Genomic DNA, 15,477 nt, shown 5'->3' on the forward strand with positions numbered 1-15,477 from the left:
GCCAGGTGTAGTGGCGCACACCTGTAATCCCAGTACTTGGGAGGCTGGGACAGGAGGATCACAGGTTTGAGATCAGCCTCAGCAACTTAGTGAAACTCTCAGCAACCTAGCAAGACCTTGTTTCTGGGGGGAAAAAGAGGCTGGAGTGTTGCTCAGAGATCGAATGTCCCTGGGTTCAATCCTCAGTCCTACAAAATGTAATCAATCAGTGAGTCGGTCAACGATGAGAAGGGTGCAGTGGTAGCTCAGAGGTAGGTTATCTGTGAACTCACTGCCCAGGACCACCAAAAATAAAACTCAAAGTTAGTGCTGAAAGCGTCTGAAGTGCTGAACCAAGCCTTTTCCCGAGCATAGGAGCTTTATCCACTCCTTTGTCCCACAAATACTTCCCTGGTGCCCCGCACATGCCTGTCCTGCGTGTTCTGGGCGGTGACTCACAGGACATCATCAGCCAGCTCGGCTGTCTGGCTAATTCCACAGTCCACGCCTCTACGTCCAGCCTGCTGTGGCCTGTTTTAGATACTTGACTTGTTTTTGTCCTGACCAGTGGAATTAAAGAAGTTTTTTCCCCTACACTTCCTCTTATTTTACCTCCCACTTTAAATAAATAAATAAATAAATAAATAAATAAATAAATAAATAAATAAAATGCAAGTCACCGGGACCTGGACCGGAGCGAGCAGGTGCTGGCCAAAAAGCCCTTTCGGCAGTGTGCCTTGAATACAGGGCAGGCACACCAGGCTCTCAGCTCCTCATAATCTCTGCTCTGCTCCAAAACGTCCATTTTGTGGCTTCCTGGTGTCAACATTTGTGATGAGAGGGGAGGATTAAGGAGACCTGTCAGGATGGCCCCTTGACTCCTTGAGGTTGGAGGGCCCCTCCCTCGCTCAGAGGGATGCAAGCCGCAGGCGCTGCTCGCTCAGCCCACGGCCACTCAGATGGGGAGGACCTCCCGTGGCTCCCATCAGTGGCACTCAGTCCACGAGTGAGGACGTGGCTGGGCAGAGGGAGACCCCGGCCTGCCCACCTGGCCGCTCTGTCTCCGGAGCCGTCCCCACTAGGTGGGAATTGTTTCTACAAATGCAACATCGGTGGGGAAGGGATGAAGTCCCATTTCTTATTTGAGCCTAACTGAGGTGTGACCTGGAGACTGGCTTGGCCAGGGGAACCGATGGGGCTTCTTAGAGAGTGTCTCTAAAAAATTCACAGCCAGGAAGCGCCTTTGCTGAGTCCCCGAGTGAGTGAGGTGCGGCACCGCTCGGAGGGGCCGTGCTCCTCCTCCTCCCTCCGTCCCCGCCTTTGCTCCACCGAGGGCCCCGCATGGCGGCTGGCTGCTGATGTGGTCCAGGGTGGGCGGCCGCAGTGCTGTGGTTCTGAAATGGGCCTCTTTGCAGGTGGAGTCGTCCCAAGAGGCCAATGCTGAGGTGATGAGAGAGATGACCAAGAAGCTCTACAGCCAATACGAAGAAAAGCTGCAGGAGGAGCAGCGGAGGCACGGCGCGGAGAGGGAGGCCCTGCTGGTGCGTGGGAGAGTGGGAGCCCGGGATGGAGGGTGCCTTCCTTGCCCACTCACTCCCCGCCCGTCTCCCTTCCTGCCTTCCTTCACTCCCTTCCTGTCCAGAGGAGCCCAGGCCGGCTCTACCTACACGCTGGCTCATCTCTGGGCTGTTTGGCAGCGTCTCCTCCCTTCCTGACCTTTTCTGCTTCCTCATCCTGGACCCCACTGAAGCTTCCTAAAAGCCTGTCCAGGGCATCTCCCGCGCTGCAGCCTGGCCCCCACACACCTGGACGTGTCCTTGTCCTCAGGCGGTGCTGCCTCTGCTCTCTGCTGACATGCACCATGGAGTGGGCTGCGTGGCCCACATCTGACTTCTCTAGGAAAGCGGGAGCTCTGTGCTGCCAGGAACTCCATGTGCACCGGATCTGTGCTCTCAGAGGCCTAACAAATGTGCCGAATAATTGACCCGGTTTTTTTCTTAGGAGTGTGTTGGTGCTTGTCAGGATGGGAGAAAGATCTGGGTTTTCTGGTCCCCGATTCCCCTTAGACTCTTGGCAAATACAGGGACACTCTGAGCATATGCTCAATATTATTTAAACCTTCACAGGCTCTTTTTATCTCTTTGGGACATAAGGTTTTCAGAGGAAAAGGAGAAATAGTGCCCAGGCCCATTTAAAGCCACATGATGTGTCTTTCTTCAGAGGTGAGAATCCAGCGGTGGAAGTCAAGTTCATCCTCTGAGGCACTGTGGGGTCCTGAGGTCACACTTTGAAAGGGAAATGCTGGCTTAGCCGGGCGGGCACGGGGCCTGTGCTCAGGACCTGTGTTTCTTTTGCAGGAAGAGACCAATAGTTTCTTGAAGGCGATTGAAGAAGCCAATAAAAAGATGCAGGCTGCAGAGATGAGCCTGGAGGAGAAGGACCAGAGGATCGGGGAGCTGGACAGGCTCATCGAGCGCATGGAAAAGGTGCCAGACACAGCCTGCGCCGGCCTGTGTGGCTCAGCTGCAGGCCTCTCTGAAAGTACAGCCCACACAGATGCTCCTCCCCCACCCGTGTTCTATTTCAAAACCAAAGCTCTAAAGTAGAATGTGAAGAAGTCCAACACAGTTTGGAATTTCCCCATAGTGTCTATTTTGATGATCTGAGAATATTACATATGAAATTCTTTACAAAAATTGGATTTCAGCATCCCATCTCGCTGACCCTTGGTGCGCACTCCTCTCACCTGTCCAGTGAGCCAGCCCCACCTGGGTGTTCCACGGACACCAGGCCTGTTACTCCTAGCCTGTGCCTGGGCGTGTTGACAGGGCTGGTGAGCGGGGCTGGGTGGCCTGGAGCAGGAGCTCAGCTGAGGCCAGAAGCCAGTCTAGATGGGAGAGGCAGGGCAGAAGTGGAGAGAGGGAGGAGGGCAGGAGAGAGGAAGCAAGGGGAGGAGAGAAGGCGCATGTGGGGAGGCCCAGGAGATCAGGGCCAGAGTGCTGGTGGGCTTCTGGAAAGCTGTCCAACTACACATCCGGCTGTCAGTGCTGGGGCAGTGTTGGCACCCGGTACCTCTGTGGGCCACGGCCTCCAGAAGGGCAGTTGAACAGGGCCACGGCCTGGTGTGGGCTCTGAGAGGCCTTGCTGTGTCCTGGGTCCGCAGCATCGCCTCTCTGCACCCTGGCCACGCGGGTTCCAACCGGAGGGAACTGCGTTAAACTCAGTGCTGGGGGGCTTCTGGGCTCACCCAGGCCTCCATTTTAGCTAATGCTCTTTTCGGGAGTTAGTCTCACCTCCACCCTGGGGAGCAGTAGCCCACCTCTGGCTGAGTGGAGGTGGAGGTAGTGAGATCAGGCCGCGGGCCCTTTCTGGAGCCTGGGTGAGCTCCCCACAATGCCTTTCTCCTACAGAGAGGCAAGCAGGGCCACACAGGCAAGGCGGCTTGGGGTGCCAGCCCCTTCCAGAAACACTGATCTCCACAAGCAGCCCTTCTACAAGAGGAATGGGAGGGACACCGGGGAGGGGGAGGCCAGAGAGAGGAGGCCAGGGAGGGTGAGTCCGGCAACCTCGAGGCCTTTCCTTGCCACACTTAAGGAATGCAGAAGGTTCCCAAATCTTGCTGGCTTTTTCTTTAGTGATTCAAAATTTATTGTCCTTTCTCTAAATATTCCTACCCATTTAGCCTAAAGACATGCTTTCTTTATTTAGCTAAGATTAAGTGTACCCATTTCTACTGTTTCTCCTTCAGAGGGCAGGAATCTTTGAGGGCAGGAATCTGGCCAGATTTCTGTCCCGAGCCATGTGAGCAGTGTGTCCACAGACAGCAATTGAGCTCTTGTTTTCAGATAAACCCTGTGCCTTTTTTGGGTACTGGGCATTGAACCAAGGGGCGTTCTACCTCCAAGCTATGCCGCATCTCTTTTTATTTTGGAATGGGATGTCTCACCAAGTTGCTGAGCTGGCCTTGAGCCTGCGATCTTCCTGTGTCAGCCTCCCGAGTCCTGGGGTTACAGGTGTGCATCACCGTGCCAAGATCATCACGTGCTTTTCAGTGGCTTCTCTCAGACTGTGTGTTCTCTTACTAAGCACAGTATTGGAAGTGCCTTTGTTTCTAATCAGTGGAAATCTTCCAAGACATGTGCGTCTTCGAGAACCCGTATCTACATCTTGACCCAGGTGGTGGTGTCACAAGTGTATAATGGAAGAAATTATTGTGTGATGTATACTGAAGATTTATGGTACATCCATTTTTAAAAACAGAATTTTAACCGAGTTAGGTTTTAACTCTACTTTATGACATGTTTTGGGGGCCTGAGGATTACCCACTTATGAAAGGCCTGCCAGTCTTCTTTTAGGACTAGTGGCATTATACCCAGGATAGCAGAGACATTCTGTCCAGGCCAGACCATAGGAATGTCCATCAGCTTAGAGATTTTATTAGGGTTTTGATCTTCCTGCATATGCTGGTGACATGTTCTCGTCCCAGCCAGGGGCCCCTTAGTCTCTCTGCTTATAACTTGAGAAGTAGTGAGAGGTAAATTTTCAAAGATTTGTTTTTAATAGCTTTGTAGAAAGGAGTTTTGGACTCTGTATTATTGGTAGGAGTTTGTTGAGGAGAACTTCTGAGTATTAAGCCAAGCACAACAGTTCTCAGAAGAAGTCTGAAAGAAAATACTCTCCACCCACTTAGCAGGACTTGATAACATCCACTTTAAAGGAATTTATTTAATCAACATCAATATATATATAGTGAAATTTCACTGATGCTGGGCACCATACTTTTATTAACATTTTTCTGTGTTCTCTAGAGAAGTTTCCAAATTCTTGCTCTTTGGGGTAAGCTTTTAAACTTATGTTTATACTGGGAAGGGTACCAGATGCAGTGCTTGACACATGTATGTTTCTAATTGCTGCTGCAACAAATTATCTCAGTGGCTTGAAACAACATTGATTTATTCTTTTTCAGTTCTGGAGGTGAAAAGTCCTCAAATCAGCATGTCAACAGGGCTGGATTCCTTTTGGGAGGTCTACAGAGAATCCATTCCCTTGCCTGTTCTAGCTTCTGGGGGCTGCCCTGGATCCTTAGCTGGGGGCTTCCTCCAGCCTCAGAGCCAGTGCCATAGCATTGTTCAGCTTCTCTCTCTCTTTCTGACTTGACTGACTAATAAGGTCCCAACTGGACAATCCAGGATCATCTCCCTATCTCAAGATCGTCGATTTAACCACATATGAAAGTACCCTTTTCTGGTTTTAGGAATTAGGGTCTGGACATCTTTGAGGGGACATTATTCTGACCACTATACATTTTTTAAAAAGTGACCACACCTGTGTAAATACTGCCAGGTTTGTATATAGAACCTTACCAGAATTCCAGAGCCTCTTTTCTTGATGATGTAGAAAACAGTCTGATTCACTGACTCAGAACATTTAGAACTAGAAATTGTCATAAGACATCTGAGCCTACTGAAATGCTGTTTAAAAAATCTCAAATGTGGTTTTATCTGGTATATTTGTCTAAATCCTTTTTTTTTTTTTTTTTTTTGGTGGTACTGGGGTTCCTGGAAGCCCTTCTGCCTCCGGGCTACACTCCCACGGGCTACACTCTCAGACCTATTTTATACTTTTTTACGTGGAAACAGGGTGTCTTAAGCCAGCACAGCTGGCTTCGAACCTGCACGATCCTCCTGTCTCCGCCTCCCAAGCGCGGGGATTACAAGCGTCGCCACCACGCCCGGCTGTCTCTAAGTCTTTAAGTACATCTGCAAATGCACACGAACATATTTGACATCTTTGAACTTGGTTTGGACTCCAGATGAGTGGGGAGGTAAAACCCAGAAGTGTCATACAGACCTGGACCCGCTAGAGCTGGAACTGCTCGACCTTATCCTCTGCGCAGCCTGGAATCTATTGATCGTAGTATCTGTATGTTTTAGGAACGGCATCAACTGCAACTGCAACTCCTGGAACATGAAACAGAAATGTCAGGGGAAATCACGGATTCTGACAAGGAAAGGTAAGCGTGACATCCTCTGCCGTGTGTGCTCTGCTTTCTGGAGGGGCTCTTTCTGCCCTTGCATTTCCGTGCATGTGGCCATCAGTTACTACAGATTTCTGCCGGTGTGTGGCATCGGCTGAGAGCTTTCAGCGTCTTCCTCTGGGAGCTTGCAGCCACGGCTCAGAGCCCACAGGTGGTTGTCAGCGCAGTGGAGCTCATCCAAGATGCAAGTGAGAAGTCCTGTCCACAGAAGTCCTCCCTGACTCTAGTGCCCTCGGATGCTCCTTGTTGACGAGGGAGCTGAGCGGTGACTCATACCCTTTGTCCTGGAAATAATTTAAAATGCTTCCATTTGTTTCCAAACCTTGCATTGTTGTTTGGCCTTGAACATCTAAACCCTGGATGGAAGGTGGGAGTCCTCTACTGACTCTTGTAGAAACCAAAAGACAGAGAAGTTTCTGGGCATGGTGGTGCATGACTGTAAGCCCAGTGCTTGGGAAGCTGATACAGGAGGATCGTGGGTTGAAGGTCAGCCTCAGCAATTAGCAAGACCCTCAGCAACCTCATGAGACCCCGCTTCAAAAAATAAAAAGGACTGGGGGTGCAGCTTCAAGTTGGAACACCCCTGGATTCACCCAGTAAAACACACACACACACACAACACACACACACACACACACACACACACACACACACACACACACACGTACGGACCACACGTGGCCTCCGGTGAAGGAAAATGAGGCTGGGCTGCTTATCTGTGAGCTGGATTTCTTTGTTAAGGGGACAGGGTGATGATGTTGATGGTATTGCCCATTTTTTGGGTCACGTGTGCCTAAACGATTGGTCTACTTTCTGCCACACAGAAAGTGCTGAAAAAAATAACCTGTTTTCCTTTTTCTCTGTAATATTAGAGGAGGCTTTTTTAGTTTTTGCCATAGTGCTGAGGAGGGCCTGGAGAGCTGGGAGGTGGTGCCTAGACCATCGGACCCTTCATCCACTCTGGTGGGCCACAGGATTCTGGTTTCTTTGAACCAAGCAAAGCCAGAGAATATTCGGTGCTGTTTTATAATAAAAGAATGAAATGTTTGGCGATATCATCAGTATAGCCTGGAATCCAGTGATAGCAGGATCTGTCACTCTTCTTCCATGCACAAAAGCAGCTTCTTCTTCTTCTTCTTCTTCTTCTTCTTCTTCTTCTTCTTCTTCTTCTTCTTCTTCTTCTTCTTCTTCTTCTTCTCCTTCCCCTTCCCCTTCCTCTTCCTCTTCCTCTTCTTCTTTCTTCCTCCTTCCTTCTTCCCAGAGACATTTTACCTCCTAGCTACACCCCCCAGCCTGATTTTTTACCCTTTTTTTTGTAATAGGGTCTCACTAAGTTGCAGAGGGCCTCACTAAGTAGCTGAGGCTGGCTGAGAACCTGCCATTCTCCCGTCTCAGCCTCCCACGTACTGGGATTATAAGTGTGTGCCACCATGCCGAGCTGCACAGGTCTTTCATCTTGTTCCCGGTTCATTCACAAATAAATGAGGCAACTCTCATTCCAGACTTTCCAGACACTGCCATGTGGTTTCACATAATTTGTTGTGTTGTTAGACTTTTTAATCTGTTCTCAAAATCAAGGCAACCAACTGGATGTTCCAATCTTATTAACCCCAAAGGGAGAGGGGGTTATCATATCTGTAAGTGGAGAAAAAAATTTTCTCTCCATTCCTGGAAAGTAGAGTAGTTGTCCTGATCTGTTACACCTGGAGAGTCCTGTATCAGGGCAGTCAGGTGGGCTGCACACAGTAGGAGGTGAGCCTGGAGTGCGCGCGTCCTGTCGGCAACGTGTTTGCGGAGCAGTGGCTTTCTGTGTGCTGTGTATGTTTTGATTTGGACTCAGCTGCCTTTCCCTTGTGCAGGTACCAGCAGCTGGAGGAGGCCTCGGCCAGCCTCCGCGAGCGCATCCGGCATCTGGATGACATGGTGCATTGCCAGCAGAAGAAAGTCAAGCAGATGGTTGAGGAGGTGAGCATCTGGGGGGCCTCGGGTGCAGGGCTATGGCTTACGGGTGACCTTGCCTAGGCCACTGCCTTCTTGGCCCCACAGGGTTTTTCTTGCGGGTGGTGTGGACCACCAAGTGAGTATCTCTGTAAAGGAGGCCTTTCTCCAACCAAGCATTGCAACCCAGAGGGCCGTGAGGTGCAGCCACTCTCCAAGCGATGTGTGTGGAGCCTGGCTGAGGGAGGGCAGCTGGGGGAGGAGTGGACGGGCTCGGGGCTCCCGGGCCCCCAGGCCTGCCGCCTGCCTCCATCTCCTGGTGCAGCTTTCCGTCCTTGTCTCCTTCTCTCTTTTCTCCTTCCTCATCCTTTCGTGCCTTGGCCATCTCTGTAACATGAAAAGAAGTCACACATTTATCCCTCTAGGGTTACTTTACTGTTCCATTTTTTTCTAAATGTAAAAAGCAGGTAAGTCAAATACTTGTATTTCCCTAAGAGGAAAAAAGCTTTCTTTAGCCCTGCAGGCGCCCTCCCTTGCCCACCCTGCCTCTTGCTGATGCCCAGTAGAAGAGTCTACGCTGTGCTAACAGCCTACCGCATGTTACCGTGGGTGGCTTTCTTTCATGCTTGATTAGATATACCTATAGAAAAATCTGTTAGGTAAAGAACAGCACAATTGGGATTATATGAATTCTCTTGGGTCTAATTCTCTAAATTGCAAAGGAAAAAAAAGTCAATTTAGTTAAGTATTTGGCTGGCAGTGAAAAACTAAAGAATATTTCCCTTATACTAAGGACCACTCTAAAAAAATCCACTTTATTTATGAATTATTACCATCAAAAGTATATCTACTTCTAATAATTCATAATAAGACAGATGAGAGATTCATAGCATATCTACTTCATGAATCCATAAAATGTTGGGATGTTAGTGTGGCGAGGTTAAGTGAGGGAATCGTGAGGGTGGACAGGCCACTTTTTGATATAGGCTGCACATACACATTAGATACGATCTTGTCCAGGCCTACTGTTTTGATCATACATCTTGTATCGGCTTTCACTCCAAGTGTCTGGGGCACAGTGGAATAGCACAGGCCCAGGAGGAGCCAGGCTGTACTTCCCACACTCTGTACAGGCTGGGGCCAGGCGGGCCACAGTGGTGGGAGACCATCCATCCTCGGCCCCAGGCAGATGTCAGGAATGTTTCCCAAGGCGGAAGCATCACTTCGTCGCAGTTAACACCCAGTGAGCCTTGGCTGTGAGAGCATACTTCTGTTTCTGAAATTCTCACGCTTGACGTCTGGGGCAAAGGTGATCTCTTCTTTTCCCCATGGGCCTCTCTAGCTGTGGGGCCCTACGTCTCTCCCCTACCTGCAAGGGACTGTGCTCTGTTCTCCTTGTCCTCTTCATTCAGTTAAGCCTTTATCTGTAAGGGTTGAAGACTGGTACCAGAATTGGAGACACTATCTAAAAGATACTTTCAAAGAGGTGTAGAATTCTCATCCAGGCATTGTGATGCACACCTGTAATCCCAGTACTTGGGAAGCTGAGACAGGAGGATTGCAGGTTTGAGGCCAGCTTTAGCAACTTAATGTTTCAAAATTAAAGATTAAAAAAAGGGGAAGCTGAGGATATAGTTTGGAGGTTGAATGCCCCTGGGTTATATCCCTAATACAAAACAAAATCATTGTTTTATAACCCACTTCTGAATTATAATGAATGTACCATTGTTAAGGAAGTGGGCAACACACACACACACACACACACACACACACACACACACACTTCTCAGTATCTGAGGCATTTGGTTCTAGAACCCCCAACAATACCTAAATCCTTGGATGCTCCAGCCCTTTATATAAAACGGCATAGTGCCAACCATGATGGCACACATCTGTAATCCCAGTACTTGGGAGTCTGAGACAACTTAGCAAGACCCTGTTTCAAAACAAAAAAAAATTGGCTAGGAGTGTGCCTTGAAGGTAGAATGCCCCTGGGTTCAATTCCCAGTATCACACACGCACATACAAACCCAGGATAGAGCCGGGTGTGGCAGCACACGCTTGTAGTCCTAGCATTCAGGAGGCTGAGACAGGAGGATCGCAGTTTGCAGACAGCCTCAGCTACTTAGTGAAGCCTTTTGTAACTCAGTGAGACCCTGTTTCAAAATAAAGAATAAAAAATAGGGCTCGAGGTGTAGCTCAGAGATAGAATGCCCCTGGGTTCTATCCCCAGTACCGGAAAAACAAAATAAAACAAATTAAAAACCATCATAGTTTTTGCATATAACCTATGCTGTCCTCCCATGCACTTTAAATCACCTCTGGATTATTTATAATACCTAATTCAATAGAAACACTATGTAAAAAGTTGCCATCTTGTATTATTTAAGAAATAATGACAAGAAAAATAGTCTGTATATGTTCAGTACGGATGCCATTTTCGTTTTTTCCCAAGCATTTTCAATCCGAGGCTGGTTGAATTCAGACGTGAAACCCGTGGATATAGAGGGCTGGCCATGTGGGGGAGGCGTGTGTATGAATAGGAAAGTGTATCAAGATCAATATCTGTGCCTTGCTTTCTCTTCCTACCTCCTGAACAAACTTGTCTGACTTTTGAGGATGCAGTCAGGATGGCTCCGTCAGTTAGCGCCACCTAGGGGCCGAATGGGTTTTAACAGTGAAAGGAGACCAAAAAGAAAAACGGGCTTTTTAGTATGAATTTAAAATATCAGCCGGGCGTGGTGGCTCACGCTTGTAATCCCCATGCCTGGGAGGCAGAGACAGGAGGATCGCGCAGGTTCAAAGCCAGCCTGGCTGGCTTAAGAGACCCTGTTTCCAAATAAAAATACAAAAAGTAGGTGTCTGGGAGTGTAGCCCGGAGGTAGAAGGGTTCCATCCCCACTACCACCAAAATAAATAAATAAGTAAATAAAATATCAGCATCAAGTAGTTAAAAATTATTGTGTTTGTCCAATATACCATGTTAACTTCCACAACTAAAAGATGGTTTGAAAAAGCTCTATTGTTGTAGTCGTTTTTGAGAATACTTTTTTACGTTAGGAACAGGAAAAGGGACTTTGACCAATGAACACATTCAGAAGAGCAGGACCCAGCGGAAGGAGCTGGAGCTGGAGGGACTCGGGAGGTGGAGGGCTGGGCGGGAGAGCCGAAGCAGCCCCCTAGCAGTGCTCTTTTAAAGAGGGAATATGTTTGCTCTGCATCCAGATGCAGAGCCAGGCCAGAACCACTGGGTGGCACTTTCAAAGAGGAAAATTTCACCTCTCTATTCAAACTATGGAAAAATATTTGGGAAATGGGCTTCCCTATCTAGCTCTCTATTAAGGGCACATTCCTCATGGAGCATGGAGCTGAGCTGGGTGTGCTCTTCTGCTCCTCCAGAATTCTGTGTTCTGTACCTAGGAGGCTGTGTTAAGGACATCTGGGAACTTTATATAAAGAAGTCCTGTTGCTGAGCCTGGTGCCACAGTCCTTAGGAGGCTCAGATGGGAGGATTACAGGTTTCAGGCCAGCCTGGGCAGTTTAGTGAGACTTGTTTACAAATAAAAAATAAGTTAGGGCTGGAGTGTAGCTCAGAGGCAGGATGCCCCGGGGTTCAACCCTTTAGCCCCCCCCCCCAAAAAATTCTTTGTTTAGTATGATGTGCCTTTTATGATTTTATTGTCACATCATTATAACTTTGTTTAACGAGCAAAGTCATAACTACATCGTTCCAGATCACTTGTATCAAAATTTGAAAAATCCAGACTCCTGAATTGGTCACTGAGAAATCTTGGACTCTGGCTTTAGCAGAGAAGTGTATTTTTGTCTGTGAGCATCTGTCATCCAGAGAGAGGGTGCACCACACAGGTGAACTAGAGTAGACGCAGCCCTTAAGTGCGCCAGATGTTGGCGATAACGTTGCTTCTGAGAACTGGTCTGCATGGCGAGCCGCCCTCACCATGGGTAACAGCCCTGTGTTCATCAGCTATTGATGTCATTTGGTCAGTCTCTGTGAAGAAACTTAAGCTATTAAAATGATGGACTTTTCTTTTTAGCTCAAAACGCCCAAGTATTACTACTGAGGCTCTTGGAAACCTTCTCTGTTAAGCATTATATTTTCCCCACCTCAGTAGATTATTATTTTATAATAGTAATTACAATAGTAAACTAAATAAAAGTGAACGGCCCAGACCATGCAGTCCTTAGTTCCACAGTGACTTTCCTTCCATTGTGTGGGATGGTGAGGACTTGTGCTTTGTAAGAATGGCTCACGGGGCAGTGGCTCTTTGGAATGTAGGATCATTACATATGTGGGGTCAGGGTCATTTAAAAAGGGCGCGAGGTGGGCACGGTGGGCATGCCTGCAATCCCAGGATGTAGGAGGCTGGGTTCCCAGGTCCCCAGGAGGAAAATCCCAGGTTGGAGGCCAGCCTCAGCCGCCTAGCAATACTGTCAGCAACTAGCAAGAACCTGCTTCAGAACAAAAGGGCTGGAGGTGTACTGGAGCTAGAATGCCCCATGTTCAGTCCTCAGGGCCACACACACAAAAATTAAAAAAAGCCTTGCAAAATGTCTTTTGAAAATCTGCGGGACCAAAGACCCCAGTAGTCTAGATCTGCAGGACCAAAGACCCCACTAGTCTAGATCTGCGGGACCAAAGACTCCACTAGTCTAGAACTGTGGGACCAAAGACCCCACTAGTCTAGATCTTTCTACTGAATGAAGTCGTTTTGGCTTGAACCACAGGGACTGGCTGTCTCCCTCCCTTCACTAGTCCTGCCAGCTGGTTCTGGCTTTGACAAAAATATAAAACAACTACAATAAGAGCCCTGTATGTGCCCTTTTAGGGTTTTCAGGGTTTGTCAGAAAATATAGAGAAATGCCAAGGAAGTGAGAAAGCGGACTTGAGGAGAAACCCACTCACTCATCCACACTCATGGGCCGGTCCTGGGCCGGCTGAGGGCGGGGCCCGCGCCCTGGCGCCATGCAGCTGTGCCCGCCTGCAGCTTGGCATCTGGTGCCGTGGGGGTCAAGGTCACCCTTGCCCTAGAGCTGCATCCTTGGACCACAAAGCCTTAGACCTGTGGCCTGCATCTCTCCTCCCTCACCTCAGGGGGGCTGTGTGTTCTTTGGTACTTTGGGTTCGTTAAGCCCTAACTGTAAGGATGTAAGCCTAGTACCAAGATGGGAGATTCTTTCCTGGTATTCTGCAAGGTGTCTGGGGCGAGGGGAAGGCTGGGAGGGCCCCAGGGCCACAGTGTCTTCTGGTGCCTCCTCGACCCGCAGGCATTCACGGCTGCTGTGGCCACTGCTTTCCGTGGGCACCCAAAGCTCCAGCCACGTAGACAGCATCGATAGGAAAACCAAAGTCCCCTTTGCCCTCTAGAAGGGTGCGTGTGCATTTTGCCAGCAGGCAGTGGTGGTGCTCAGTTCAGCCGGTAGCATCCTCCCATTATCATGTCTTTCTTCTGATCCCCTCGGTGTTATATCTTTAGATTTCTTTTGCAGAAGCCAATGGTAGCCCCCTTTATAACTTAGATGTTTAATAAGTACAGCAGCTCAAAGAAATGATTTTGTCATTAGTGCTTCTCCACCCTGCTGCACCTTGGAAATCACCTGGGAGCTTTACAGACAACGCCTGGGCGGCGGTGGGAACGGGAGGAGACTGAGCACCGGCTTTTCAGGGCTGCTTTTTTTTTTTTTTGAAGGTCTGAGGATGGAACCCAGGGGCATTTGACCTCCGACCTACATCCCCTGTCCTATTTTTTATTCTTTATTTTAAAACAGGGTCTCACTAAGTTGCGGAGAGCCTCACTGAGTAGCTGAGGCTGTCCGGGAACCACAATCCTCCTGTCTCAGCCTCCTGAATGAATGCTGGGATTACAAGCGTGCGCCACCATGCCTGGTTTAGGGCGGCTTTTTGTAACTCCACAGGGACTCCGGCATGCAGCCAGGATGGACACTGGTGCCTCCGACTGTTCTCAGAGCAGTGGCGGGCTGTCCTTGCTGGGATTTGTGTTATTCCTGTATTCAGCCAGCCTCTCTTGAAAGCTCCTGCACTGCAGAGGGAAGCTGCTTGTGGGCTTGAGTAGCAAGGAAGCCCGGGGACCAGGAACCAGGGAAGGGGCACAGAAGTGAGAAAGCTGGGCCAACTCACAGATGGCCCGGGTCCTGGCAGTGGTCTGGGGCTATCCAGACCACGAGCTTTTCCAGAGGCCATCCAGGTCCATTTAGAGGGAAGATGCTACTGAGGAACAGGAGGTGCGGTTGTTAAACAGAGGCTTAAAGGCAGAATCCCATCCCCCTAAAGGCCTTAAAAGCGGAGAACCTACCACTAACACAGAGACTGTGGTTCTCCTGGTTCTTCCCACTGGTCAGGCAGGCACGTGTCTGCTTTCACCCTGGTTTAAACTCTCCACTTCTGTCTGCACAGAAGAGCTCACACTTGGCCACTGCACCTCCTTAGAAAGAGACCAGATGTCCTGGTGAAATGGTAGTGTAAGTGAGCACCTCTAGTCAGGACAGTGCAGAGCCAGCCCTCCCTAGTGGATGGCTTGCAAGGTGTTTGCTTCATCTCAGCTCTTTTCAGAGTGATGATGCCCATGTCCTAGGTGATGGATCTTTGGGGAAACACACTGGGTTGGGAGAGACGATGCTCTTCAGAGAGTGGAAGTTTTGAGTTTCTTGCTCTTTGGCCTGTTGACAAAACAGGGCCTCTGCTCTCTGTGTGAACTCACCCCGCAGGCCCTGAGTGTGCATGTACCTCCTGGTATTACAAACCTTTCAGGCATACAATGAAAGGTGGCCCAAAAAAGTCCAGTGAGCATGGACTATAAAAGTAGACAGAGCTGAGCTGGGTGTGGTAATCACTGCAGGCCGGGGTAATCAAGGACTTGGGAGTCTGAGACAGGAGAGGTTCAAGGCTAGCCTCAGCAATTTATCAAGCCCCTGATTTAAAAAAAAAAAAAAAACTAGGGCTGGGGGTGTAGCTCAGAGATACAATACCTCTGGGTTTAATCCCTAGCAACACACACACAGAAAAAAAAAAAATTAGAGCTACATTTACTAGTTGTGGCTTCTTTGGAAAGTTATTCATTTCTTTGTCTATAAAGTGGGATTAATAAATTGGGTGTGGAGGCACATGCCTGTAATCCTAGTACTTGGGAGGCTGAGACAGTTTAATCTCAGCAACTTAGTGAGATTCTCAGCAACCTTGGGAGACCTTGTTTCAAAACAAAAATAAACAAAAATGGGGAAGCTAGGGATGTATCTCAGAGGTAAGAGGCCTCTGGGTTCAATCTCCTGTACTATAGAAGAAAAAATGGAATTAATAAGAGTATCCACCCGAGAGGGTGTTTTCGTAAGAGTTAAATGAGATCATATACAATAAAAATATTTAGCATACTAATTGGAAAATAGGGAATACTCAACAAATACCAGCTGCTGTTATTATTACTAATGAATGGGTTCCTGCCACGGATGCCTAGAGGTGACTGCTGATGGAAGCGCTGGCGCAGGCTGCG

General features: G+C 48.8%; 1 protein-coding gene across 2 annotated transcripts in view; it reads left to right on the plus strand.

Annotated features, from left to right (window-relative positions):
• MYZAP (myocardial zonula adherens protein) overlaps window positions 1-15,477 on the plus strand; it is a gene marked incomplete at both ends in the record, with an annotated part of 100,230 nt that overhangs the window by 44,678 nt on the left and 40,075 nt on the right. For both annotated transcript variants that reach the window (XM_080690949.1, XM_080690950.1), the window contains 4 exons: window positions 1,395-1,520; window positions 2,337-2,465; window positions 5,913-5,992; window positions 7,876-7,981. In XM_080690949.1, coding sequence (XP_080547075.1) covers window positions 1,395-1,520; window positions 2,337-2,465; window positions 5,913-5,992; window positions 7,876-7,981 — 441 coding nt within the window. The remainder of the gene's footprint in view (window positions 1-1,394; window positions 1,521-2,336; window positions 2,466-5,912; window positions 5,993-7,875; window positions 7,982-15,477) is intronic.

The sequence above is a fragment of the Muscardinus avellanarius genome (genome assembly GCF_963383645.1).
Source record: "Muscardinus avellanarius genome assembly, chromosome: 3".
Classification (NCBI taxonomy): domain Eukaryota; kingdom Metazoa; phylum Chordata; class Mammalia; order Rodentia; family Gliridae; genus Muscardinus; species Muscardinus avellanarius.